This window comes from Neofelis nebulosa, chromosome 8, assembly GCF_028018385.1.
Source record: "Neofelis nebulosa isolate mNeoNeb1 chromosome 8, mNeoNeb1.pri, whole genome shotgun sequence".
Taxonomy (NCBI): domain Eukaryota; kingdom Metazoa; phylum Chordata; class Mammalia; order Carnivora; family Felidae; genus Neofelis; species Neofelis nebulosa.
This window is the reverse complement of record NC_080789.1, coordinates 50,723,867-50,751,611: the sequence shown is the minus strand read 5'-3', so window position 1 is coordinate 50,751,611 and position 27,745 is coordinate 50,723,867. Positions and strand designations below refer to the sequence as shown.

Sequence of the window (27,745 nt, the reverse complement as noted above, 5' to 3'; positions counted from 1 at the left end):
TTGTTGACCACACAATCTTAATAGCCATCTCCCCCCAGTCCTTCTGACCTCATTTTCCCTCCTTGATGACTTCTAGCCCCACTCTCTCTCACCTGTCTTCCCCGTCTAGTGGTTTTCAAACTGGTTAGCAACAGATTCCCCCTGACCCCCCTTCAAATGAAAGCATGTAAGGGATGTCTTTGTATTTCAGATAAAAACAGAGCTGCTGAAGATACTGAGGTAGGAATGGGAGACCCCAGAGGGGGCCTTCCCATCCCTCCTGTGGGAATCTGGGGAATCCAGTTTGAAAGCGACCATTTTTATGTATTGCCTTTTACTAGCATCATTTCCCTCCATACTCCCCCTGGATCCCTGGTGACCACTTCAACGATGCAGCTGCTGGAATCAGAGATGCTGAAAGCTCATGACATTTTCTATAGTCTAATACTCAATATTCTTTGGTAATGCCCACTCCACTCCCCTGCTCTTACTAAGTTGCTGATGGGTGCTAGAGAAAGTCACTACACATTCACACAATTCTCTATGGGGCCCTGGAATTTTCTGTTGTGTAATACTTTGACTCCTTATTTGATTTCTCACGGGATCTGTCTCAAACATTTCCACCATTATAAGGATCAAACTTGACTCCTTACTTCATTTCCTACCAGACTGAAAAGATCCAGCCATTTGACAAGAGTTCCTTAAAAGCATTCTTTTCAACTTCGATTTCTCTGTATCATCTATTCTAACTTCCTTCTTTTTCCCAGGAGGATGTATCCTTCTTTCCATTTCAAGGCTACCTCCTCCTTTCTGGTCCTATCCATTTCGGCTCCCTGTGATTTTGTGTCATAAATACTTCTCTCTTGCTTTTTCCAACTTTCCTGCTCACTCCCCTAGCTTTCTGACCTCTCCCTATGGGTTTGTACTGATTCTGGGCCTGCTTAAAACTTGGCCTCTCCTTTCACCCTTTACTGAAACTACTCTCACTGATGACTTCCTGACTGCCAGAATCAATGGCCATCTTCTGCTCTAACTACTCTGCAGCAAGTGGCTTGGGAACTATCCTTTTCTTTCTGAAATTGCTCTCTTGGTTTCAGTGAAGGTTCGTTCTTAGTTTCTGACTTTTTTCAGCCCCTCCCAGTTCCTTTGCTTAGTCTACACGGCAAACATAGACTTCCCTGTGGTTCTCTTCTAAGCCTTCTCTACTCTCCTTTCCCTCATTTACTTCTACTGCTTCTGTAATATGACCTCTGCATGTATCTTCTCAAATCTACCTCCCCAGTTTCTCTCAAGCTCCAGTGATGAATTTCCTGACGTGGATATCCCATCCACAAGAAGGTCTCACTGACTCCTCAAAACTCAACATTTTAAAAATTGAGTTAGTCATCCTCTCTTTTGCATTCCCCCTACTGTTTCTATGAATGGGACCATCATGCTTAGAGTCCACCAGGCCTGAAATCTCAAAGTAGCCTTTGACTCAGAACATCCCCATTGTCTCAAATTCAATCAAGACAATGGCTAAGTCCTTTCAGGATGACCACTGAAATCTAACTTCTATAAATCCTCTTTTCCCTTCTTATTGTTAACGCTTCAGTCCAGGCTTTTATTATTTGTATTTCAGATGTTTAGTTTATTTCAAATATGTGAATATGGATGTTTCTGGTCCTTTCCTGCCCAACGTTTTCTACATATCAACTTGCTAGGTTAACTTTCTCTTCATGATGAGGCCCCCAATGTATCTATTCTCTAAAGTAGGGCCTCATCATTGCTAATACAGATCACTATATAGACTTAGAACCATGTCCTTGCCTCTTGTCTTATGCGAACAGCCTCCCAATTGCTGCCAGAGTGGCTTATCTAATGTGCAGAGGTCATCCTCCCATTTAGACTCTTTCAACGCCTCCCTATTTTCTATAGAACAACAACCCCAGTGCTAACAGAGCTCGTGGGAACCTTCATAAGTTCATGGCCCCTGCCTATCCAGTCTCCTGCCTATATGCTGCAGCCCTGCTTACATCCCTCTGTCCCTTTAGCTCTTCCCCTGGGCTTTCAATGTCCCTTTCCCTGCTTTCTCCAGGCAGAGTTAGGTACTCCCCTGTCTACATCTCCACATTTCTAATACATGGTCCTACTTCAGCATTCAGCATCCTTGTTTTTAAAGATTGGAACACAGATCTTTTCCTCTTTGAAATTCCAATGCCCGGAACATTCAATGAACACTAAATAAAGGAAGAACGAATTGAGTTTTGTGATATTATCCACATTTTTCTTTTTGGAACCAACATTTCATGCAGGTTCTGCTGAGTTAAGGAACTAGAAGGTTGTCCCTCAGGACCCCAGTTTTTCCACTATGTAGTTCATCCCAACATTGTAGCTGACATGGCAGAGGAAGATGCGATAGATCATTTGTCTAGAAGGAAGGAAAATCTACTTCTTCTTAAGAAACATCATCGTAGTTCTCACAACAAAATTCATATCAATGAGATTAAAGTAGCCTGAAGTAGGGGGTAAAGGTAGCTTCCAACCCTGAGCCTTTTACAGCTGGTGGCCTACGATTCCAAGATCCGACACATGGACTATATTCATTCAGATCACACTTTCTAGTGTGCTTTGTTGATGTCAACTGTACTTTACCTGCTCTCCAGATTACACATTTTGTTCCTGATGGCACAGAACCACCAGGAGTGGTTAGTATGGATCTGGAGAGTTGCATTTCTTTCCAGTCTGTTCTCATAGCAGGCAGGAATATAATATTAGGACATCCCCTATTTGGCAGATTACTTCCATTCTATCTTCTAAGTTATGAGCTTTGGACTTCAATAGGAATACTTTCTGTGAATTTTTCTATAGGTTCACATTAATATACACAGTTTTTTCATCGGAGACCTCAGTTTGGTATAGATTTTTGGACAACTTAACTGGAGTTAAAAACCACTTTTGAAACTTTAAGTCAGCTAAATGCCATTTCCACTAAGAGAGGATTAAGAAGAAATGGGTCAATCATAATAGGAGGAATTAGGCTAGATATAGTAAAGATCTTCTCGAAGGAGAGACTTGCTGCATTCTTGCAACAGTTGGAGAAGATAGTTCAGAAACGGACTTCTCTAGAAGGTTTTGCAAATAGATCTAAGTGCTCACTGTGGGCATCATTAAATTTGTAAGCGTCATCTGGAGTCAAGTTGAGACAACAGAAATTATTAGGACCTTTAATTTAGGATTAAAATTATGTTAAATATTGGTTTTATAATTATAAAAGTTTACAATGTATCTAATAAATGTAGGATTATATTAAATAATCTAGGATTTTATAGTTAACTCTGAAAGTCCTTTGATACACTGAAATGTTCTTTGAAACAGTAAAATTTCATTTGGAATTGTACGTACTGATTACTCACACAAATTAAAGTCTTGCAAATTATAACCAGACATGAAAAAGATAAACGGTAGATTTAAAGATGATGAGCCAGAAGAAGAAAGACAACCAATATTACTCAGAGGAAAAAAAGATGCGCTTGATTATCCTGCTTCATTAATGTGGTCAACCATTCACAAAGGTGAATTATTATGAATTATAATGCCGTAATTTAAAAATTTGTATGATGAATTCTCTCTCCGGTAGTAGAGACTCCTGCAAGGTCCTGGCTCTGAACTGAAGTGCGCCCATTTCTTCTACCCACAGGCGAGGAAGGAAAGGACTAAATCACTGACATGCTGTGAACACTGCTAAATGGTGTGGGCCCCACGGTTGTGTTCACGATCCGCATCTGCTCTGTCCTGCTCCTGTTCACGTTTGGAGGGTTCTGTTCGCAACCCTTCAGGTTTGCAGGAAATGACCCTGTGGTTTTTGTCAATTCTTGTCTTTTCTAGTGTAAGGAAGGGAGGAAAACCAGAAACAACTTGTTAGCTTCTAAAGCTTAAAAATCTGCCTTCTTAGAAGGCTGTGAGGTTAACTGTCAGATAGGAAAAGCATTTAAAAAGTATAGGGAGCAATGGATTGCAAACGTTTATCCATATATGGTGTTCACCATTATTTGATCCTGTAACTCAAGACCTCTGTGTCACTCAAGTATTTCCCCTTACAGTCAGCCTGCTGGGGATCCAGCCCACTGTGTACCGTGTGATCCAGTTCAGGCGCACGGTGTGGGTGTCCAACAGCTCCCTTCTCCAGATGGGGGTCAGCTTGTGGGGCGGGCAGCTCTTAGGCTGTTCCCTGAAGGGCTCCCTGCATGCTCACTTATAAAAGCTCACCATTAGCTGCCTTTGTCCTCCGATCTTTTTTCAGCGGTTGGTGGCAGGGACAAAACTTGTTAGGTTTTTTCATTCTCTTCCTTTCAACTCTTTTCCATGTTGGCCTCCCTAGTAGTACACGGTGATGGCAAAAGAGGCAAAGACTATTCTGGGAATGTCATCTAACTTCTACGCTTGTCTGCAATTCAGGTGGACTGAGAACAGGCAGAGCCTACGCTGGCTGTGTGTGCAGAAGCAGGAAGCAGGGGGAAGGAACCGGGTCCACTGCTCAGTCATGCTGCCATCACAGGGGGATGACGGGGTTCTGGAAAGAGCCTTAGCCTCTGAGGCAGAAAAAGGGACAGCCCAGGCTGTGGGGCAAAGGTCAGTAAGATTCCAGAAGAGCTGACAAGAGGGTTCCCTCTGTGACACAGCTCTGCAATCCTTCCAGGGCTTTGTGACACTCCTCCCAGCCTGGTGCCGGGGATACTCATCCTTCTCCCTGTGAAACAAACACGGCACTTTCCTGCTTTAATTCTTGTAACATGGTGTTACAGACTTCCTGTATTCGCCCCTCTGGTCAATGATACAGAATCTTTCAATATTTATGAGAAGACTTCAATTCTTTTCTGGCATGTCCTTTTGTACCAGAAACATATGTGAGAATTTTTTCTGTTTTGTAGGCTCTGGCCTCACCTCATCACCACTACAGCGAAGAGACTTTTTATTGTATTTGTTGTGACTTTGCCATGATTCATCGTCCATACAAATGGCCTGGTTGCCATGGAAACGTAAGTATTAGAAAGGGGGCAGCAAACGGTGGCATAGAATAAAGACATAAATAAAGTGGTGGAAATAAACCATGGTATAGTGAGAGCATAATAAAACTTTTATTATCAGTTATTTGGGAAAACCCTTACATCGAATGTGACCAGAAGCAAAGAGAGAGAGAGAGAGAGAGAGAGAGAGAGAAGAGAAGAGAAACTTAAGAAAAACGAAAGAACAAAAACAGCAATTACTTTTTTCTGGCTTTGGAATGCTATTTTTGTAGGCCTTTTTGGAGTACGAATCAAAGTTTTGGACCTTGTTGTTTGATTACAATATAAAATGTGGGATCTCCTGAGACACTTTCATAAACATTCTGGTAGGCATACGGTCAGTGGTGCCCTGGTGGCCGATGTCTCCAAAAAACACAAATAGCTTGCAATTTCTGGAGCCACATGTCTGTCTGTTTCTACTATGTTGGAGAATAACTTTCTGATTCAAAAGAGAATTTGAGTTGATTATGGGGATCAGTGACAGCATGATCTCAGCTTTGTTTCCTACTGTAAAATTCAAGCTATGTAAATATCAACCTGAGATAGCCAAGCATATTATCACTCATTTGGAGTCACTAATTCCTTTAGTCAACACAGTGAGTCTTACCTAACACAAACAAATGTGTAGCCATTCAAGCAGAAGTACAAACATTAATGAATTCATTTTAATTGCTCTTCCCTGATGAGGGCTGTTAGACTGTTGCTGTCGGTGAGGGACGCTGCACCCAAAGGCATTATATGTAAAAAATTTCATATACAAAAATCCACCACAAGCCCTGATGGCATTGCATAGAAGACCCAGAACCTATGTATTATGCCAAAGTAGTCACTGTGAAAAATGCCTAAAGTTGGGAACAGTGTCAACAGATTTTCACACATGACAATTTAGATTCAAGGCATACTAACTAACACTTAAACTATTCAAATGGCTAACAATTAAATAGTGTTTACCATTTACCAGGTGTTGTTCTAGCATATGTATATAATATATGTAGTATTTATTGTATATAGTGTATTGTATATAGTATATAATTGAGAAAATTATATATGTATAACACATACATAAACTATATGTATAATATGTATATACATATATGTACATGTATTAACACATATTATTGTATGTATGTATGTATGTATATATGTATTTTTAAGTTTATTTATTTCTGAAGGAAAGAGACACAGAGTGCAAGTGGGGGAAGGGCAAAGAGAGAGGCAGACACAGAATCTGAAGCAGGCTTCAGGCTCTGAGCTGTCAGCACAGAGCCTGACACAGGGCTCGAACCCATGAATCATGAGATCATGACCTGAGCCGAAGTTGGATGCTTAACTGACTGAGCCACCCAGGTGCCCCAATATATATAATTTTAAAATAATATGCATAATATGTACTTAATAATATATATTCTCCTCACAGAGTGTATTTCTTGTCCCATATGTCCCTTTTGGTGGTGTGAATATATATATTCTTTCATATAATCTTCCCAATTACCCAATGAAGTAAGTAATTAATCCCTGTTTTGTAGCTAAGGAGGCCGAGGCATAGAGAACTTAGGTGCTTTGCTCAAGGTCCTATAGCAATGATGCTGGGATGAGAGCACGGGCAGCCTGGTTTCCACATCTATGCTTATAACCACTTCAGTCTACTGCCTTCAAATGGTTTCTTCCAAGACTGAATAATTTACTTTCGTGTCAGCTGAGAAAGATCTGAGACTCCAGAAGCCATTTATTCTCATTTTAACTAAACTCAATCTTCCTTCTATTTTCCCATTTTTAAATTTACTGTCCTGCACATACACTAAAGATGAAAAAATCCCCTTATATTTGAAGGGATATACAAGGCAAAATCATGACTATACCACGGTGTGACCCTATCTTTTGCAGTGGTTTTCTTTGTAAGGAAACCTTCAGCTTCCTGTAACATGAAGAGACCATTTCCCAGGGTGGGTGATGGCTGGTCTCTGTGATGGTGGCATGGTGGGTCTTCTTGTGAAGATGAATCTCTGACAAACAGGCTGAAAAGCCAATAGGTCCAAACATCCCTTCTCCTAACATTCTCTTCACTTCCAGCCTTGAAGAGTCTGGGTTTCATTTTACTTAGGTAACTTAAGGGTGTTCCTTATTTTATTTTTATGGTAAGTACAGGAAGAGACCCCATCTTCTTTGAGTTTCTCTATAGGAATCACAACTACAGCCACCAAAGGGGACATATAGGACAGGAAATATTCCCACCTCTCTAGACTATGATTCGATCTGGTTGGAAAGAGAAGTGATTACATGTTATAATCATATTAAACAGATGCATGGGGTTCTTTCTTATATTTATCAGGAGGGAGACATAGTTTTCAAATCATTGATTTGGAGTGAGTAAGGAACTGAGAACAAATGTTTCATGTCCAAAGTCACCCAGAATATAAGGAAGGAGTCTTTAAGGGAAAAAAATCACCTCTTTGGTTACCATATCAGATCCAAAGAGCAAGAAAAGAAATTTCAAACAAAAAGTTGTCGGCAAAGATAGTACAAACTAACTAATTCAGTCTGAAATTGTTCTGGGCAATCAGTATCATGTAGATACTAGATAGCATTTCAGGGACCCCTGGCATAGAGCTGGGAGGCCCTTAGCATCCACCTGATCATTTAGGCACCAGAAAACACTCTTCCCACAGACTCCAACCAGCCCGCCCATCTTCTCCAGCCCATGAGACAACGGTGACTGTTTCACTTACGTGAGCTTTTGAAGTCTTTCTTTTTCAGTCTCCTCCTCATCATGGTCCCGCGAGGGCTAGTGGAGTAGAGGCTTCGAGGTAAAGTCCCCATGTTCAGGGAACTCAGGCTGTATGCACTCATGGAGGTAGGAGAGAAGGGTGAAGACACCAAAGCTGCTGTAAGAGAGTGGAGACTTGGCACAGAGCATTCTCAGGTGGGGTGTGAGCCTGCTACCCTTGCCAGCCAGGGACAACCCCGAGAGACACACACGGCAGCAATGGCTAGTCAGTGCCCCGACCGGGCAGAGACCAGGTCTCAGAAGCCATGGATACGGCACTGTAGAATCTCAAAGTTACAAGAGCCCACCGCTGCCTGAGGGGCAGCACGATCCTCCTGAGCACAATGCAACCCAGAGGGAGGCTCTATGAATTTTGCTCTAGACACACACAGAGATAAACATGAAACCGCGTTTCTGCATAAACAACAACTCCGTGCATCCAGTACAGACACGCATCGTTCGTAGATCTTTTCTGACGTGAATTTCACAGTGGTTCCAAGCACACAAGGAAGTTCTGAGCACATCGTATTCTATATCATATTTTGGACTGTTAATTTCCGGACCACATATAAAGCATTAGGAACATTTACATCCTTCTCTAATGACAAATGCTTTCTGATTGGGGGGGGGGGGCGGGAGGGGAAGAGACTCAGAAAGATGTCAGAAACGATAAGTTGCTATTACAAAAAAAGCACATAGCACCCATGAAGCCAAATATGGTATGAATCAGATGAGGAAGAGGCAGAATATAATTTTCACAAAAGACCAGGAGGAGAAAGTCTGGAACATTACGAGGGCTGTTGGGAGGAGGCGCCTTTGGGGCTGGCAGGGCCGGAGCTCTGCAACGGTCGGGGTGGGACGCATTAGGGTATTGGTAGGTGTGAAGGCTGCAGTGGTCGCTGGCCCAGGAATCCCACGCAAGTTGCCTGTCGCTCCTCTGAATTTTCACTGCCCACATGAGGTGATGATGACAAATAAGAACAAACAAACAAAGAACCAAAAACAAAACAAAACAAAAGAAAAAGTAACTGAACTGTACAAATAAAAAGTGTAACAAAAAATGAAAGCTGCTTGCAAAGAAAAAGAAAATCTACTGGCTTTGCCCTTTCTCAGTGGTCAGCAGAACAGATGATTAACATCACGAATGGAAGCCTTCCATCTTCCCAAGAATAATGCATGTCGTTCGCCAGCCCATTTTTTCTTCTTTTAAAATGACTATTGAATCAATTTCTAATCTCCCCCTGCGCTTCACAGACCAGATTAAAAACATTTTTTTTTTTAAACTTAAAAGTCAACGCCATAAAGATCTATGGCACGTGATTAGTAATTAAAGATTTGCACATCTTGGTCAGTTAGTAGCACTTGTTTTGAGAAAAAGAATAGAAGGAACAATAATAAATCATGCTGGCTCATGATTCAAGTGCTTTACCAGTCACATATCACAATTTACTGTTCTGACATTTTAATTACAGTCTGATCCATCACTTGGACTTGATTTTTCTCAAAAAAAAAAAAACCCACTCTTAATCATCTATCAATATCAGAATCATATTTGTATCCTAACAAGTAAAGGTCTCAATAGATTTTATACTTTTTGTATCTTTGAAAAAAGATATGTTTACATTTGAAAGAAACGGTTAATTCTCAAAAGATTTCACGTGTTCTTATATTTTCTTAAGACGCCACAACATTTTAGTAAAGCTATTTCAAAATTTTTTGTGTCCCCTTTATTGAAAAAAAAATGTGTAGTGCGTTTCCATTCTAATTTCAATATTATTTAGACTTTTTTCTACCAGGTGTTCTGAAAGATGAGCAAGGTCATGTTCATTACTATGTCCGATCCGGAGTTTTTCACTGAACAAGAGTGAAAAATAACAAATGAACTCGTACCTCCTTTTAGTATCATGATTCTAATGTGAGGTGCCTTACATGTGAGTTATTTGACGGTATTTATTCATGCAGAGAATCAAATGCTCCGTAAGTACTTAAAGGAAGCTCATTTAGACAAGGGCTTAAGTTGTACCTCTGTGATGTCAGCATCATTGGCCACTTCACAGCCTTTCTGGGGTAAGGCTACCCGTGGAACCAGAGCCCTGGCAATGAAAGAGCACTGTGGGCTGAGGCAGGCCTGGGTTTCAGTTCTGGCTCCAGCCCTTCCTCTCTATAGGACCATGGCTAGTTACTCAGCCTCCCTTAGCCTCAGTTTCCCCACATGTCAAATGGAGACCACGAAAGCATCGCCCCCGCAGGACCACCGTGAGAATTATGCCCACGGGTCTATATGCAAGGTGCTTGCACGGTGCCGGTACACTCGATAAAAACAGATGAACTCTTACGGATAATATTGATTCTGCCTACTTTCGCTCTACTTGCCAACAAATAAAGTATCTTTTGAAGGAAATACGTATCTCTCACTCAACAAATCTCACTCACTGGACACTTAGGTTGAGAGAGTATCACTTGCATGGCCACCATAATTCTATAGCCCTAGGCGGCCCAGCCGGTTCCTCCTGTGCCGCTGCTGTTTCTGGTTTGGGTTCCATCTGCCTCTCCACCATTCTAGTTCCAAGCCATCACCTCCTCTACCTAACCTCTGCAACACCTACAGACTTGGCTCCCCACTTCATCAACTGCATACTTACCTCCCAGTATCTGTACGACCTGGTAATCCTTTAAATATATAAGGTGGATCATGTCACTCCCATTTAAGCTACTTCAATGGGGTACAATTACAAAGAGAATCAAATGTGACCCCTACTTATCTCTGCAGTCTTATCCCCTATCCCTCTCTCCATCATTGACTGTTTCAGCCACCACTGGTCTTACTGCCGTTCTTAGAACAAGCCAGGCTGCTTTCCTGCCTCAGGGCATTTGCCCTTGCTATTCTTTCTGCCTCGTGTATTCTTCTCCCAGTTGACTGCGTGGTTGCAGTTCGCTTGACTCCTTCTTCTCCTTCGGGTCTCAGCTAAGGGGCCACCACCTCCTCAGAGTTGTTCTGACCACCCCCTAGCCCAGGCTGAATATGCCCGACTCCATGCTACCCCATTAGTATTTTATGTTCTTCATAGTACTTATTACAGTCTGGAGTGGCTTTATTTATTTAACATATTTTAAATATTTGTCTCTCTATACTGAAATTCCACGAGGATGGGAATCTACTTTGTCTCCCTCACTAGATGTCTTATAGCACCTAGAATAGTGCCTAGTCCATGATGACTGATGAATCAATGAATGCATAAGTGAATAGGAATCAGCCAGAGTGTGCATGTCTACACTGCGGCAGCATTTTCCTCGCGATAAAGAGTGTTGCAGGGGAAGTTCATGATGGGTTATCTTTCCCCATCCTCATTCTCTTTTGGGGAGTGTAAGATGACTTTTTTACCAAGACGCAATCATTGCTGGGTCTGGCTCATTGACCCCAACAGCCACTCCGATGTCCTTTTTACAAAGTATGGTCTGCGTTTCAAATGAGGGCAGGGTATAGTGAATGGACTTTAGAAATCCACACTCTCTGACCCAGTTGGTTAAGAAGGACTTTGGACATTACCGGGCATATTTAAGGATGGTAGCACCCAGTTAAGTTTGGAAATCTGATTCAAGAATCCCTGCCTTCAGCCCACCCACACTACACTGCCTCCTGCGGGCGTTCCGAGATTTGATACAGATACATAAACAGCAAGTTAAAATAGAATACTTTTTACATCTTCCATGATGACATCACTGTTGGAGTCTTAAGAAGTATCTGACGTGGAGGGTCCTTTGGTTTGTTCTCTCTTCTAACTGTACCCTCTTGCCCTGTCTGGGATGTCTGAGGGGCATAGGCAACAGCTGCTTTTGTCGTTGCTCCTGGAACTCAAAAATGGAAGGTCTTCTGGGCCCTGACTCTATTGAGCCTTGCGATTCTGCTCCCATTTTCTCTTTCAAAGTCTCATGAACTTCAATCATGATTATGTCTCCAAATGCCCTCAGTAGGAACAATTTCTAATCTTATTGAGAACTCATTCTTGTAAGCACTTTTAACGCTATTTAAAAATTTTTTCAATATTTATTTATTTTTGAAAGAGAAAGAGAGACAGAGCTTGAGTGGGGGAGGGGCAGAGAGAGAAGGAGACACAGAATCTGAAGCAGCCTCCAGGCTCTGAGCTGTCAGCACAGAGCCTGATGCGGGGCTTGAACCCACGGACCGTGAGATCATGACCTGAGCCGAAGTTGGACGCTTAACTGTCTGAGCCACCCAGGTGCCCCATTAATGCTATTTACCAGCAAAAGGCACAGTTAATCTCTTTTTTTCCTAGCTGATGTGCCCGTTTATTTCTCTGAAAACACTATGGTGGATGCTTTCTTGTGAAACAAAATGTGGGAAATATATTTCCATCTACCATGGGATGAGACATAAGTGTTCAGGGATCAGGCTTCCTGAAAAGATAGCCAGAACTCTCTTGTGGAAAAAGGGGAAAACTATGTAAAACCACTCTACCACATAGAAAAACATAAGTTTGAGAGTTATAAACAACATAATTTGGGGGGGGGCACTCCCCCCTATTCTTAACTGTGATTTAATTATGTTTAGGAGCTAATACTTTTGCCTTCTTGGAAATGCAAGTCTGATTTTAATGTAAACTGTAGGGAGATGCCTGTAGGCTAGAGAAGAAAGATGATGAGCAACTTTTAGCCAAAGTGTAGATGATGGGGTCAGAAATGGAAGCTTGAATTATTTAAATTACCAGCCCCGACCCTGCACCCTTCTGAAAAGTCACAATGACAACAGGGCTTCCATATTAAAAAAAAAAAAAAAATTGTTCTTGGTCTTCGTGCATTTTAGTATATACATTCATCCTCTCAAATTGTCTTGACAGGTAAAAATATTTAATATTTCACGAGTTGGAAACTATTTGGACTATTTATGATTTATATACAGGGCAAATAAAAAGGGGAAAATGAGGTTGCTGAAGATAATGACATCTTGCAAGGGTCTGCTCCATATTTCTGATTCACCGATAGCAGGATTTACCAAGCCAAATCTCATGCTGAGAAAGCACTACACAGTGTATATCCTTATACCTCCTGTGCTCCAAATCCAGTGACGGCTTCAGATTAATTTAGAAGAAACTGAGTTTGAGAAACCTCTCCCCTCTGCCAGGGTGTCCCAAGGGGTCTCCTGACCGGAACGGTGTGCATTCCCATGACCTGTACCTCCTGGAGCCCCTTCCCACTTCTAGGCAAATGAGGCAGAATTTCTTTTCATAACCTGCCTATACTGCATCACTTCTCGGCTCCATTGTGTAAAATTAAAATCTGATAAAGGTAATGCTGTACTAGAGATTTTCATTAGCTCCAGGGCTGTCTAAGCTCCATTTAATTAAAAAAGGTTGCATCCAGCTGACTCATTCAGTATGAAAATTAACCGGTCCCTCTGTTTTTTCTTCAAACTGTGGAAAAGCGCGGTGTCTTTCAGAAGGTGGGAGACACATAATACAAATGATCTCTTCACAAACAAAATTTCAATTCCGGAGAAAATTGTTCTCTTTCTCTAAACATACAAAAAAAAGTGCTCTTCTCCATTAGGGCCCCCTGACAGCACTAGTGAAGCTTCAAGGAATCGATTTCAGGGAATAAAAAAGGGGGGCACTTGACTTAAGGGAAAGGAGAGAGGAGATGGAACAAAGAACCCCCTTGAAGAGTCTTTCTTCAATGTGATTTTGGGCTCCAAGTCCTTTCTCTTGTACTGGGTTTCGTTTAAAGATGCTTAGGTGGATGGTGTACAAACACTTAGCAAATGTACCTGTGAGCTTCAGGCAGTGAAAATGTAGGTCCCCTCAGCTGACACTTGTTACTGAATAAAAGCAGTCAAATATTCTGACACGCCCAGGAAAGATATTTCATCATACAGGTCGTTCCTTTATGGAAGGGCTAAGGTAAAAGCCATTCTGGCAAACAGACAAACTGTAGAGAAAGTCAACCTTTCACACAACTGTTTTCTCCTCCCCAAATTTGAAGTGACTGCCATTAATACCCATTTTATAATTATTTTTAAAAAGTGAGAATTTTATAATTTGCCTTCATCGTCCTTGAGGTAGAGTGGACATTCACTCTGCGTAACAGGAAGTCAAATTATTCCCCTTCTCTTCACACTCAATTTGCAACAAAGGCTTCTTCTTCTTCTTCTCCTCCTTTTTTTTTTTTTTAAATATCAAATAGTACAAGCCTGAAATTTCTATTTCAAACAATGTTTCTTTCCTCAATTTTGAGGTTTCAAATAAATTACATTTGGCTCAGGAAAAAGGATCTGGGAGACGAAAGAAAGTAAACAAAAGATAACCCGCTGCTCTGAAAGAAATGATAAAGCCAGAATTAGCCTCTGTGTCTTTCTGCTTCTAATTCTGGGAGAGAAGCAATAACTGTAAAAGCAAGATAAAGAGATTTATCCAGATGGATCCTTCTCACCATGCTCAGGTCCCTTCAGGGCCAGGCGGGTCTGATGATGGGGAAGAATCTCAAGCTTGACCTGGTCAGTGGTGTTGGCCAGGAACTGGGTGGCTTCTGCCAATGTACAGTACTCCATGCTGGTTCCGTCGATGGACAGGATGTGATCTCCCACGTGAAGGGCGCCACATCTACGGAAAGGAGAAATACTCAGTGCGATGAGTGCTCTCGTCTTTGGAACATGACTTTCATGTCCTTCGTAGTCTTAACATTTCACGCGGTTTGCATTTACTTAAAAAAGGAAAACTCTGAGTGTTATAGGAAACACCATCTGTCAAATGTGAAGCACCTTGCGTATGAAGAGGAATGTGGGAGATACAGAAAAACTCAAGGAAATGTTCTTCTCTTGTGCCTCTTAAGAAATCATATTATTTCAGGGTGGTGGTGCCAGAAGTTGAAGGGAAGTGTGTGGGAGGGAAGAGAAGAACAGGAATGTTTTTCCCCTTGACATTCTTCCGTGATTTTTCCTTGTTGGTTTGTATATCTATAAATATAAGCTGGTCAATGTTCAGGATGTCAAGATGTGACTCACATAATTGGAACAGGATCATTTACAACTAGTTTATGTGTGAATGGGAATAACTTGGGGAGATTCAGCTAATGCTTTTTTCAGAACTCTCTCACACAAGCTGCCAAATCACCAGTTCTTTACTACTGTATTATATTTTGTTATTTTCGAGTTAAACATCGATTAGTACAAAAGCTCTCGATGGCGATGGAAATTATGCAGGAGTCAAAAGAGCCATAAAGGAGGCCTGCGTGGTGAGTGAAGGGAAAGCGGGGGCTAGAGCTACACCTTGCTGAACTCAAGAGACTGGCTACTGCATGAGTTGAGAAAAGCAAACACAGCAGTCAGCATCCCGACGTACCAGTCAAGTGGACAGCTCCTTAAACTGGTTACCCCCTGCGGAACGGGAGAAAAAAACAGAGGGAGAAAATTAAAGCATCCTGCACCATTGAACTGGAGAACACCCCTGGATCAATGGCCGTCACTGTTAAAGGGCTGAATGTAGGGTAAGACCACAGTGGAGCTGTAGACTGACCAAGACAGGGGTTGCTGCGGGTTACTGCGTCTGAGTTGGAGGTTTCCCAGGTAAGGCGAGGGCATATGAAAAAGAGGCTGGGAACATGCAAGGGAGGCTGGGCCTTTTGGAGTATGTCTAGAGACTTCCACAGTGAAAGCAGTCTACTTCTCAAGACAAAAAAGCATTTCAACTCATCCCTTCTGTCTAAAAAAAAAAGTTCAAGTGGGAGCACTTAAAGAGCTTCAGCTGTGAAGGTGGGAGGGGGCGTTCCTATCAGGAGCTGTGAAATAACTTATTAGGGGGTGAGGTAGTCTTTCTTCCCCCCCTTCTCACCTTGTAAGTCTAAAATATTAATTCGCAAAAAGAACTCAGGAAAAAGGGCTTTTGTTTTTATTGTGTCATAGGAATGAATGATGTTTTCAGGGGCCCTTGAAGATTGTGAAACCCTAAGATTAACATTCCGTGACAGCATAAGACCTCTCTTTAAAGACTGCATTATTTCAAAAATATTGTCTTACTTATTTTTTTTTTTTAACGTTTATTTATTTTTGAAACAGAGAGAGAGACAGAGCATGAACGGGGGAGGGGCAGAGAGAGAGGGAGACACAGAATCGGAAGGAGGCTCCAGGCTCCGAGCCATCAGCCCAGAGCCTGACGCGGGGCTCGAACTCACGGACCGCGAGATCGTGACCTGGCTGAAGTCGGACGCTTAACCGACTGCGCCACCCAGGCGCCCCTTGTCTTACTTATTTAAGAAAAAAGGAATCAGATTTTATGGTGGCAAGATTTAACTGTTAACAGTTCACGAAAACCCATGACTTCTCTAAATGGAGCACGCAAAAGATATACTTAGCTACCTCACAGCAAAACCAATCTATCACCCTAGAACATGGCAGGGAAACTTGTTCAGTTGCTTGACTTCCTTTTTTTCCTATTTCTAAAGGCCACACCAAATGTCTGGATGAGGCAACATAACATCTGGGGTGGCTGACAGGTGGGCTAATTTTTAAGCCCTAGAACCGTAACTTGTTTTCTTGATGAATCTTGTAGAGATGGGCAGAAGAGCTCTTTTTAAAATCAGATATGCACGTGTGTGAAGGCATGTGTATATGTGTATGTATGACACGTGTGTATATGCGTGTGGAAATATATGTAGATATATATTTTAACACTCATGCAGTTTTGAAACGTAGGCACTTTCTACAACACTCACCTGTCCGCAATACTTGCAGATTTGATTTTGTCTATGACAATGACCTGTTTGTTACAGCACATCGAGGTAGTCAGGGCAACCCCAAGGCTGGCACCAGGAGTTTTGGCAACTTCAACTAGCAGTGGCCCGGACGCTGTTGCCACAGAATCTATGGAAGAACAAATATCAGAAAACAAAACAAAACAAAACAGAAACCCAATAAGCAAACACAGACACATGAGAAATGTGGAGAGTGTTCAGTCTGATGTTGGTCTGGTAACGTTAGCACTGAAACTTACATTGCCCTCCAGGTAACATGACCCCTGCCAGTGGTAACTTCTTAGGGCATGTTTTAGGACGCGTTTTAGGCATGTTCTATTCAGCTTGCGTATCTAGTAATATGTGCACAGATTTATCTCTTCAATTAAAATTTAAGCTTCACATCACTGGGGATAATGTTTTGTGTATCTTTATGCCCTCTTTATCACTTGGCACAGTGCCTGGCAAAACTAGGTTTCTCAGTAACAGTTTTAAAAATTAATTAATTCAAACATCTCAGCATCTACTGTGGATGGATGGATGGATGGATGGGAGAGAAGGATGAAGAGATGATGTGTCTCTAAATAGCCAAATACTGGGGATGCATACACTAAGTTGAATTTGTAAATCCTTTGGATCTTTCTTTATCCCAGACCTGATCTAGGGTCACCTCACCCTCAGGAGTGACTTTGCACCGCACATGCTTTCCTTTTGGCTTGGAACACTCTTTATTCCTTCAACTCCTACTTGGGGACTCCGTGTAAACATCAATTCTTCTGAGAAGCCTCTCCTGACTCATGATTTGGGAGATCACTTTCTCACGTGCTCCTATAGCCTGCTAGATGCCTTCAGTTGTGGCACACGCCTCACTGTTTCATAGTGGCCAGTGTGGATTACATGCTTCTGTCCTTTGCCAGACTGCAAGCTTGCTGGGAAGGCAGAGATGACATCTTATTGATCGCAACATCCTCAGTGCCTGGCATAATGACTGGCACATAGGAGGTGTGCAATAAATAGTTGTCAGGCCTTGTTACCCCTGTTTTACTTGTCCTTCCTTCACTAGGGGAGACGATTCTGCTCGCTTCTCAACTCTGATAGTCAAAGTTCTGTGGCTAAGGCAAACGCACATAATCTGGTGCCTCAAGCTTCACCCCCTGAGGTCTGCTGTCCTCCCCTTCCTTGAGCATGCTCCCTAGCAAGGTTGACCCTCATGTGAGCTCTGGTCCAGCAGGGCCTTCTCTCCCATTATCTTTATAGAACTCCAGAAGGACTTAATTAATTAATTAGGTATAGTTTGGCATATTACATTAGTTTCAGGTGAACAATGTAAGGATTTGATATTCGTATACACAGTGAAATGATCATCCCAAGAATAGAAGGAATAATTTTAGAAGGACTAATTTCCAAAATCACTTCCCACAGACTCGGCTGGATTTTAATAGAAAGCTTTGGGAGGTGACGATCACAGATATTCTTCCACTTTTTTTTCCATGTCGAATAAATTTCCTTGGCTTAACAAATGAAAGTAATAAATTTTCTCTGTTACTTACAACTTAATCTCTTACGAATGACAGAAGCTGAGAGTTGTTCCTTGGTATCCCACACTCCCTTCTTTCTTCAGTAATAAGCTTTCCAAGTTTTAGCTGAGCAAATGTCCTGCCCAGCTAAGGACATTTCCTGGCCTCCTTTGCTGGGAGGTGCAGCCATGTGACCTCGTACCAGCCAATGGGAAGTGAGCCCTTCTGAATGTGCTCTTCAAAATGATGGTTGTGCTTTCCTCTAGCTCATTTCCTCCTTGTTGCTGTTGCAGTGTGGGCCCAGAACTGGTGACCCATCTTCAACCATGTAGACAAGAGCAGGAAGCCACACAGGAAGCTTAAGTTTCTGAAACCCTATATCCAGAGATTGGAGATCTCCCGATAAATAACCTTCTATCATGTTGAAGCTAATATTTTAAGTTTGGGTCTTTGTTAAAAGCTAAATCTGGATCCTGATAGGGCTTTTCACTGGAGTCTATCCCTCCAATGTACCTTTCTTGAATTCTAAGGGGCAGCTATTTATAACTAGGTATTTGCAGGTGTAAATTTTTAACAAAACCATAATCAACCATTATCTAGTACATGCTATGTACGCATTTTTCTTAAAACATTACATCACGATTAAGGATCAGAGTTTTTAAAGAGATTATCAGCCTATGTTGTGGAACATGTTACCAAGAAACAGAAAAATATTAGCAAACTTGCAGGGAATTGATTACTCACAAAAAGCTTTTAACTTTTTGTTCTTTAAGGATCTAATTAGTCTTTCAGAACATTTTGAGAGGAAGGCAAAGGTGCTATATATCAGGTTGTAGTGTCTTAGAAGAATGGGACAATTAGGAGAAATCGTTGGTAGGAAAGGAGGCAAACCAAAATTCACAAGCGAAGTGCTACACATTAAATGCATATGAGTAGCTGACAAAAAAGGTTTAAGGAGGTAATGGGAGACCTTTGCTCCCGTCATCCTTTTAGCTTCGTAAGTGCCTGTCAGTGTCCTGCTGTCACTGAATAATGGATCTTTCCATTTGGAGAGGGGTTTTGGTATTAGACTGATGAGAATGGAGTGAGTCTAGAACAAGTATCAGGTCCCCTTAGACTCTGAAGTATATGATGTGCACACAATTAAAGTGATTTATGGGGGGGTGGAGGAAAGAAGCATAGAAAAAGGGAACCAGATCTTCTGCCGCCATTAATTTAGAAGAGAAGAGCGATCAGACCCACAGCTGCTCTGGTGCCCCTCTGTGAATGGGAACTACAATAACAGGTTCTCTCTAAGTAGTACTTTCCCCAGTAAGGCTTCAAAGGAACGAGTGCAGTATATCCTTTTGGGAGAGCCTAATGTGCAATTAATGAGTTTCTTTTAAACTTTACAAAGCTTCAGAATTCTGAGAAGAGACATTTAAAGTCATGGTTAAGGGAAGAAACAGTGTACTTCTAAGCTGGGCTCAGGGCTGGAGGCTCGGAGGGTGATGCCTGGCTAGGCTACCAACTTACCATGTGGCTCAAGCCATCGTCTCCCTTTGACCTCATTTTCTTCTTTTGAAAAATTAGAGGACTTCAATAAAAAGCTCTCTAACCCTGATAATCTGTGACTCTACAGAGAGATAGCAATGTCAGGTAAGGAAGAGCCTCGTGGGGATCAGAAAACTAGAGAAGGTCAATAAACTTTATAAAGATATGCAATAGCTAAATTTAAATTCCAATATCCTACTAATGAGTAGAAGAGGTGAGCTGCTGGATATAAAGTGACTGTATACAGCTGGTGTTTACCAAGATGATATGCAAGACATCAGACTGTTAAATATTTTGATAACAACAGTAACATCCTTTAAAGACTGAGTTTGAGGGATGGTCTCCCACCCTTGTACTCTCATTATATAATATAAAGATTTCACATTAAGGGGTTTCCAGGGCACAAGTTTAAGTTTCTAGCAGGACTGTGTCACAATGAGGTCCTAACTTACCCAGAGAAAATAAAGATGGCACAGGAAGGAAGGTGCTTATCTCATGTAAAGACGATCCGGAATTGTTGACAACAGTTTATTGAATATGAGCTCAGCCTTCTATTCTTTCTCCTTAGGAGCCCAGTTTCACTTGACCACCATCACTCTTAAATCTATGTGTCCAGCACATACCCTTCCTCTGAGCTTCCACTGCCACCCCCGCCACCTCGAACAATTCTTGGATGTTTCATGAGCACAACAAACACAATGCGTGTAAAACTGATAGCGAGCTCACCACAGTCCATTGGTTCCCATCCATGTTTCCTTCTCCCAGTGAATGACGCCTGTTATATTCCATCATGCAAGCCAGAAACCTAGGAGTCATCTCAACTCCATCATCTCCCGCATCCTCCCAAATGCCTCTTGTTCCTAAATAGCTCTCAACTTCACCATTTCTTTCCATCTCCACAATCACTCTTTCAGTCCAAGTTACCATCATCTGATATCCCTTTATCCTCGAATGGCCTCCACCTTCCAGTGATTTAAAAAAACACACACATAGATCTCATCATGTGAACACCATGCATAAATCCTTTCAATGACTGTTCTCGTGGGGTAAAACATTTTAACATGGTCTACAAGGACCTACACCTGGCTCCTGCTCACTTCAACAGCTTTATTTCCATCATTCTGCTCTTGTTCTCTCTGCTCTACCCCCTACTTCTCCTTCAATTTTTTAAAAATGCCTTGCGTCTTCCTGCCTCTGGTCCCTTATATATATGGTTCTGTCTACCTGGAATGTTCCAAACCGCCCCCCCCCCCACCCCCCGCCCAGTTTCTCCTTCACCTACTTCACCACTGCCTTGCTAAATGTAACTTCCTCAGGGATTCCTGCCCTGATCTGAAAACCATGTCAACCTGCCTGTGAAATGTGTTTATAGAACCCTGCTTTTTTCCTTTGCAGGACTTCTAATAAATGTAATTCCACAATTAGTTGTTTAATTAGCTGTTTATCCAATTGTTCTTTATTTTTTAAAGTTTATTTATTTATTTTGAGAGAGAGAGAGAGAGCAGAGGTGGGCCAGAGAGAGAGAGGGAGAGAGAGAGAATCCCAAGCAGGTTCCACGCTGTCAGCACAGAGTCCAATGCGGGGCTCAATCTCACAAACCATGAGATCATGACCTGAGCCGAAATCAAAAGTCAGACGCTCAACCCACTGAGCCACCCAGGTGCCCCTAATAGTTCTTCAATTAAAAGTGTAAGCTCCGTGCAGCTCTTCATGACTGTGAATGCCCTCCTCATGACTGTGACTCCACAGTCTACAATATCTACGTACACAGTAGGTGCTCAGTGATATTGGCGGAACGAGAGAAAGCATACACACCTATCATTTTGTTTAAGGTGTTATGCGAACTATATTGATGATACAGAAATTTAAATCATATTTTTTTGTTTGAAGTAGTTCTTAGTGTAGCTGGGATCATGTTCACCCTATGCTTAAATCCTTTCAATGGCTCTTCTTGTAACAGGCTGCATATGCATGACATAGGTAATGTTGACGATGAGGAAGATTCTTCTCTTGTCTAAATTCTAAGCCTGCTATAATGAATTCCATCTAATGTCTCACAATATCAGACTGAGAAGTGTTTGAGTTTATCTAAGAATGAAAGAATTAGGGAACAATGCATTGGCAGAAAGGGAACCCACCTTCTTTCAGATGGGACTTGAGCTCATTGATCATTCCAGCTCCGTAAGTGGGTATTATAGCGACTGAAAACGGTCAAGTAAAGAAACCACCTCCAGGATTATGAGCTCTTAAAACAGACTGTTACCATTTAGGGATTGACACAAAGGTCCTGCGCCTTAAAACCATGAAGAGATGTGAATGCTTTGGGTGTCTTTGAGAAGAATTCTCTGGCCCTAGGAAAATCTGCCAGACCAGCTTCTCTGCAGAGGACTCTGAGCGTATCAGGTTGACCTACAGCTAAACAGAACCACAGAGTAGAATATGCTTGTTTGAGTCAGGGTCCTTGCAAGAAACAGATGACACACTCAAATCAGGATAATTTGATGAAAGTTTAATAAAAGAAATATTTAGAAAGCTGTGGGCAACTTAGAGGGAAACCACCAGGATGATGTAATACTGTGGGGCCAGAACCAAAGAGCGTTTTGCTACACTGTCCTGAAGAAGCAAAGGCTAGAACTCTTAGTGAAATGCGGATTCAGAAAGGTCTGTGTGGAAAGGGCTACCTGACAGGAGCTGGGACCTTGAGTCAAAGGACATAGCCATCCCCAGTGAATCCATAGGGAGGAAGCTCGGGAGTAACACCCTCCATCACTGTTTTCCCTCCCTCTCATCTTCTGCCATGATTCCCTATTAGCTAAACCCAACTGGAGCCAGGGGACATGAGAGCCCATTATGTGGGCCATATAGGTCACAGCACACAGTGGCACGGAGAGGGGTGGTGAGTGGCTCTAGAGGTAAAAAGGAGGATATCCTTGTTTGTATATATCTCCATGCAACTTCTTTCCACAAAGTCTGGAGGCTGCTTGCTTTAAACGAAATATGTGATATAAAGAAAGAATCAGGAAGAAGAAAAAGAGCCTACAAGTGCCTGGCCCACAGGGGTTAATAGAAATGGTCTGAATGAATTGCAAAAATGACTCTGAACTATAGGTAAATTCAAGGAAACAGAAAGTTGATTGGTGGTTGCCAGGGTGTGGAGGCAGAGGGGAATAGGAAGTGACTGCTTAAGTTTTGCAACTACACAGAGGTGATGGTCTACACTTTATTTTTTTTAAGTTTATTTATTTTGAGAGATAGAGCGTGAGTGGGGGCGGGGCACAGGGAGAGAGAGAGAGAGAAAGGGAGAAGAGACAGAATAACAAGCAGGCTTCTTGCTGTCAGTGCAGTGTCCGATGTGGTGCTGGAACCCACAAACCGTGAGATCATGACCTGAGCTGAAATCAAAAGCTGGACACTTAACTGACTGAGCCACCTAGCGACTTTTGCTTCAGTGAAAAAAAAAAAATATTACTCTGAGATTCCTGGAAATTCGGACAATAAAGGAAACATGGTCAATTATGCAGTTATCACCATTGGAAAGGGGGAAGTCTTCTAGTCCTTGCAGTGGAAATAAAGGTTCTCCTAGCGGGAAGCTTTAAAAGATCTCTCTCCCATGGGGTTTTATAATCTATATCTATATACAGATCTATCTATCTATCTATCTATCTATCTAGATATAGATCTATCTATCTGTCTGTCTATCGTGCTGATATAATGGGAGTATCCTCAATACCTTTTTAAAAATGTTTATTTATTTTGAGAGACAGAGAGAGAGTGTGAGCGGGCTTGGGGAAGAGGCCGCCATGGGGCTCAATCCCATGAACATGAGATCATGACATGAGCTGAAATCAAGAGTTAGGTGCTTAACTGAACCACCTAGGTGCCCCTTAACACATTTTTATAATAGGACACAGAGGTAGTTTCCAATGGCTGTTCCTTCATCAATGTTGAGGAATAAAATTAAAAAGCAAATCAATGATAGTGTCTCCATAATGGAATAAGCTAATGTGGTAGTCAACTTGATCTAAAGGCAGATCCTAGCTTAGACAGATGGGATGTCTCTCTGGGGATCTTTCCTAGATATCAGTCTTCTCCCTCACTTGGGTTTCCAACAGAAGTTGGCTATTAGATGATTCAAGATGGTTCTCTGCAAGAAGACCTTAGTATGTTGGCATTTTATATAAGTGACTGAGACCAGATCCATTTGCTTTGGACATCGGATAAATCAGTTACAGGATTGATGTACTATCAGGAGATGAGAAGACTAACCAGATTCTTGCCAGGTTAGAAGATCACCTACCTCACTTCCCACAGAACTGAGCTTTCTAAATCTGCAGGGTAAGTCACCATTCTTGCAACAAAATGAACTTTAAAAATACATTTATTGAGTGCTAACTATATGCCAGGAACATCAGAAGGTACTGGGGACTCAGAGATGATAGTGTACTGTCCCTTCCTTCTAGTAACCCCTAGGGATCTCTTGCCAAGAAGATGGGGGTATAGGATAGGAAAACTAGTGGATTCCACAATGGAAAATGATTCTGCTGAACCTCAAGACGTTTCTAGTTTTGTTTTTTTTTTAACCGCAGGCCGTATAATGCTGGCAATTTTCCCCTCTAATGAAATCTTTAATATGGTAGAGTCAATGTCCTTATAAAAAATAATGAGCTGTCAAACAGGATGTGATTTCCAGGTTTCTAGGAAAATTACTCAAGTTTGTCATTTGATCCACAGGTGACCAAAGTTCCCTGTCCATAAGGACTGTCTGTCTGCGTTTTAGGTAACATAGAATTTGATCTGAATGTTTCTCTGCTGTCTTTATTTTAATGGGCTCTAAGAAAACAACAAAACTATTTTAGCAAGTAAGCTCTCCAGCATTACCCATGTGGCAGTTACTTTCCGCATCACAGAAGGGGATCTACAAATGCTAACGTTTAATTGATCATTAGCCTTTTCTGGCAATTGCTTTCCATAATAAATGTTTCCCCACAACAACATCAAGAAGCTCATACTGCCTTGTGGTATTAAGCCTATTTCCCTAGTTGCCACCTCATTCCATTTACAGAGGGCCTTATGAAAAGTAGAAGTCCAAAAGCCCTGGCTTTATTCCAAGATGTCTAATAAGATGCATAGCAAAAGTAAAAGCAAGCAGACAGGGTGGATGAATGAGGCACCCTTATTTAAGAAAGTGCGAGAGGGAAAAATGGAGTGTGTCAAAATGAGAAAAATAAACAGAAGAAAAATCAGGAAGAAGTAATCAAGAGCCCATCCCCTGACAGCAGATTAGTCTGTCCTGCCTAAGTGAAGCATGGTTGAGAAAAATGGATCATGTAGATATAAATTATTCATGGCTAAAGACGTCTCAGCCATTAAGATATTTACACTATGGCTGAAGCCCTTGCACGCTGTGTTGATTTATGGCCTACATAATTACATAAGATACGCTGATGACTGTTTGCATGGGAAACACTCCGGATTTTTTATTTTGTTAATCAGTTTTCCCACTCTGAGCTCTGCATTTCAATCAGAGCACAAGACTTGATTAGAACCTCCCCGGGTGGCAGAAAGACTACACGGTATTATTAGCTCTGCCTGCCTTACATTCATTCAGATAAAAAGTACCTTTGGGGTGCTTTTCAATGTACCCATTAGTTAAAAGTATTTTTATTAGTGATAGCCTATTCAAATCATGCTACTAATAATTTCAGTCTCTTTCAGATGAGCTAAACTCTAATAAATTTTTTTTTTTAACTTTCAACAAAAATTGCCAATTTATTTTTGCTTCTTAAAATACACTGCTTGGGAAATATTCCCAGTACAACAGAGCGTACCTTCCATGTTCAAATGAACTGTATCTTAAGCCCTGTTTTTCTTAGGGAGTTAAAGGAGACAATTTGCATAGTTACTGCCTTGTAAGAAGAGTCCAAAGTCAGTGAAACTCAGTAGTATGTCCCATGTCCCTTAGGTTTGGCTAAAGCATGGTTGATGACTGACTTTCGTTCTCTACAGCAGCTCACCCTGGTAATTTTACTAACTTTGGAATATCTTGGCCCCCTCCCTGTATTTTACATGATTGCTACTGTTATTTTTTATACCTTGCTTATTGGGTTATAGCGTTTTTTAAACTTTTTATTGAAGTATAATAAACATATAGAGAAATGCATAAATCATGAGTTAGCAGCTTGATATATGTTCATAAACTGAACACATCTGTGTATCCATAGCCAGACCCAGAAATAGAACGGTACCAGCATTAAAGAATGCTCCCGCTTTTATATTCCTTTAAATCACGCCCTGTGGTCCCACAGGTCACCACTATCTTGGCTTCTACCAGCATAGGTTGGCATTGCTTATTTTTGGACTTTTAAGAAAATACACCCATGTTTTACTCTTCTGATTCTGGCTTTTCTGCTCGATAATACGTTAGATTCACGCACATTTTGGGGAGTAACTTTAGGTCATTCATTCTCCTTGCTATATACTATTCCATTCGGTGAATATGCCATAATTGATCCATGCTACTATTTAGGTATTTTCCAGTTTTTGGCTATTACACATATTGCTTCCATGAGCATTCTAGTATGTTGTTTGGTGAACACAGGAATGCATGTCTGTGGGAGTCATAACTAGGACTGACCTGTTGGGCTGTGGGGTGTGTTCAACCAGAGGAGTTGTATACATTTATCTTGTCACCTGCAGGGAATGAGAGTTCCAGTGGTTCCACATGCTTGTCACCTCTTGCTGTGGTCAGTCTCTTCCACTTACGCCATTCAGGTAGGTGTGCAGTGGTATTACGCTGGGGTTTCCCTTCGCATTCCCTGATGACTAAGGTGTTGAGCAATCTTTCCCGGGTAATGGGCCACTTGGATAGCTGTTTTTCATAAAGTGTCTGCCCAAGTCTTGCCTCCCAACTTTCCATTACGTTGTCTGGCTTATTGATTTGTGGGAATTTAAAAATAACATACGCTGATAGGAGTCCTGTATCGGATATATGGTTTGCAAATACGATTTTCACCTCTCTGGTTTACCATTTCAGACTCTTAATGGTGTCTTTTAATGAAGAGAAGTTCTTATTCTTTTTTTCTTCTATGGTACTTTATTGTTCTCTTTAAGAAATCTCTGCTTACTGGGGCGCCTGGGTGGCTCAGTTGGTTAAGTGCCCGACTTTGGCTCAGGTCATGATCTCACGGTTCGTGGGTTTGAGCCCAGAGTCGGGCTCTGTGCTAACAGCTCAGAGCCTGGAGCCTGCTTCAGATTCTGTGTCTCCCTTTCTCTCTGCCCCTCCCCTGCTCCTGTTCTGTCTCTCAAAAATGAATAAATGTTAAAACTGAAAAAAAAAAATCTCTGCTTACAGGCTTTATTATTTAATTTTCACATTTAGATAGATAATCCATCTGCATTGATTTCTATGCATGGCGCGGGGCAGGGTCATGATGTATATTTTTCCACGTGGATATAAGTGACCCATCATCATTACTGGAAAAAAAAAAAACATTCTTTCCTCACTGCATTGCAACGTCACCTGTATCATAAAAGAGAGGACTATATATGTATAGGTCTGTTTCTGGACACTGTTTTCTGTCGCATTGGTCAATTTGTTCTGATGCCAGTACCATACTGTCTTAACCACTTTAGCTTTTTAACAGATCTTAACATATGGTAATACAAGTTCTCTGAGTCTGCTGTACTTCTTCCAGGCTGCCTTGGCTTTTCTTGGCCTTTTGTAGAGTGATGTTTCACCGTGGAGCTAGTTCACCGTGGAAACCAGAACCCAGTAACTAAACAAATGAAGGAGTTTAGGCCCCTGGCTAAGGGAATAACAATACATAAAATAATCATGTTAGGATTTACATGGCTGGGCTCAGTATTAAATTTTATAGACTGACAGATAGTACTTATAGATACTTAAGCATGTTTCGTAGGATACTAATAAAAGTCTTCCAACTTTAATTACTCTGGCTCCATTCTTGTCCCATATAGATAAGTAATAAAGAGTTATTAAACTTTTAAAAGAGAGGATGACAAAAGTCAGGTCCCAAAATTTCTTAAAGGAATTTATGAGTTCAGACATAGTGACTTGGGGCACACATTGTAGACAATGCCATGTCTCTTTACTGCACAAGCTCCAGAAGCTTCCATTCCCACAGTCAGTACTAATGTGATGACTTTTT

General features: G+C 41.6%; 1 protein-coding gene and 1 long non-coding RNA gene across 13 annotated transcripts in view; both read right to left on the bottom strand.

Moving 5' to 3' along the window:
* Positions 1-27,745, bottom strand: part of GRIP1 (glutamate receptor interacting protein 1) — a 684,772-nt gene that overhangs the window by 86,331 nt on the left and 570,696 nt on the right. For 6 of the 12 annotated variants that reach the window (XM_058742105.1, XM_058742097.1, XM_058742101.1 and 3 more), the window contains 4 exons: positions 16,510-16,657; positions 14,233-14,402; positions 8,581-8,736; positions 7,751-7,906 (listed from right to left, as the gene is read on the bottom strand). In XM_058742105.1, coding sequence (XP_058598088.1) covers positions 7,751-7,906; positions 8,581-8,736; positions 14,233-14,402; positions 16,510-16,657 — 630 coding nt within the window. The remainder of the gene's footprint in view (positions 1-7,750; positions 7,907-8,580; positions 8,737-14,232; positions 14,403-16,509; positions 16,658-27,745) is intronic. The other 6 variants (XM_058742104.1, XM_058742107.1, XM_058742098.1 and 3 more) reach the window with 2 other exon arrangements.
* LOC131519254 (uncharacterized) lies at positions 3,170-5,925 on the bottom strand. The gene is made up of 2 exons (XR_009265558.1): positions 4,228-5,925; positions 3,170-3,842 (listed from the first exon to the last, which is right to left on the bottom strand). It is a non-coding gene; the product is annotated as an uncharacterized LOC131519254 (long non-coding RNA).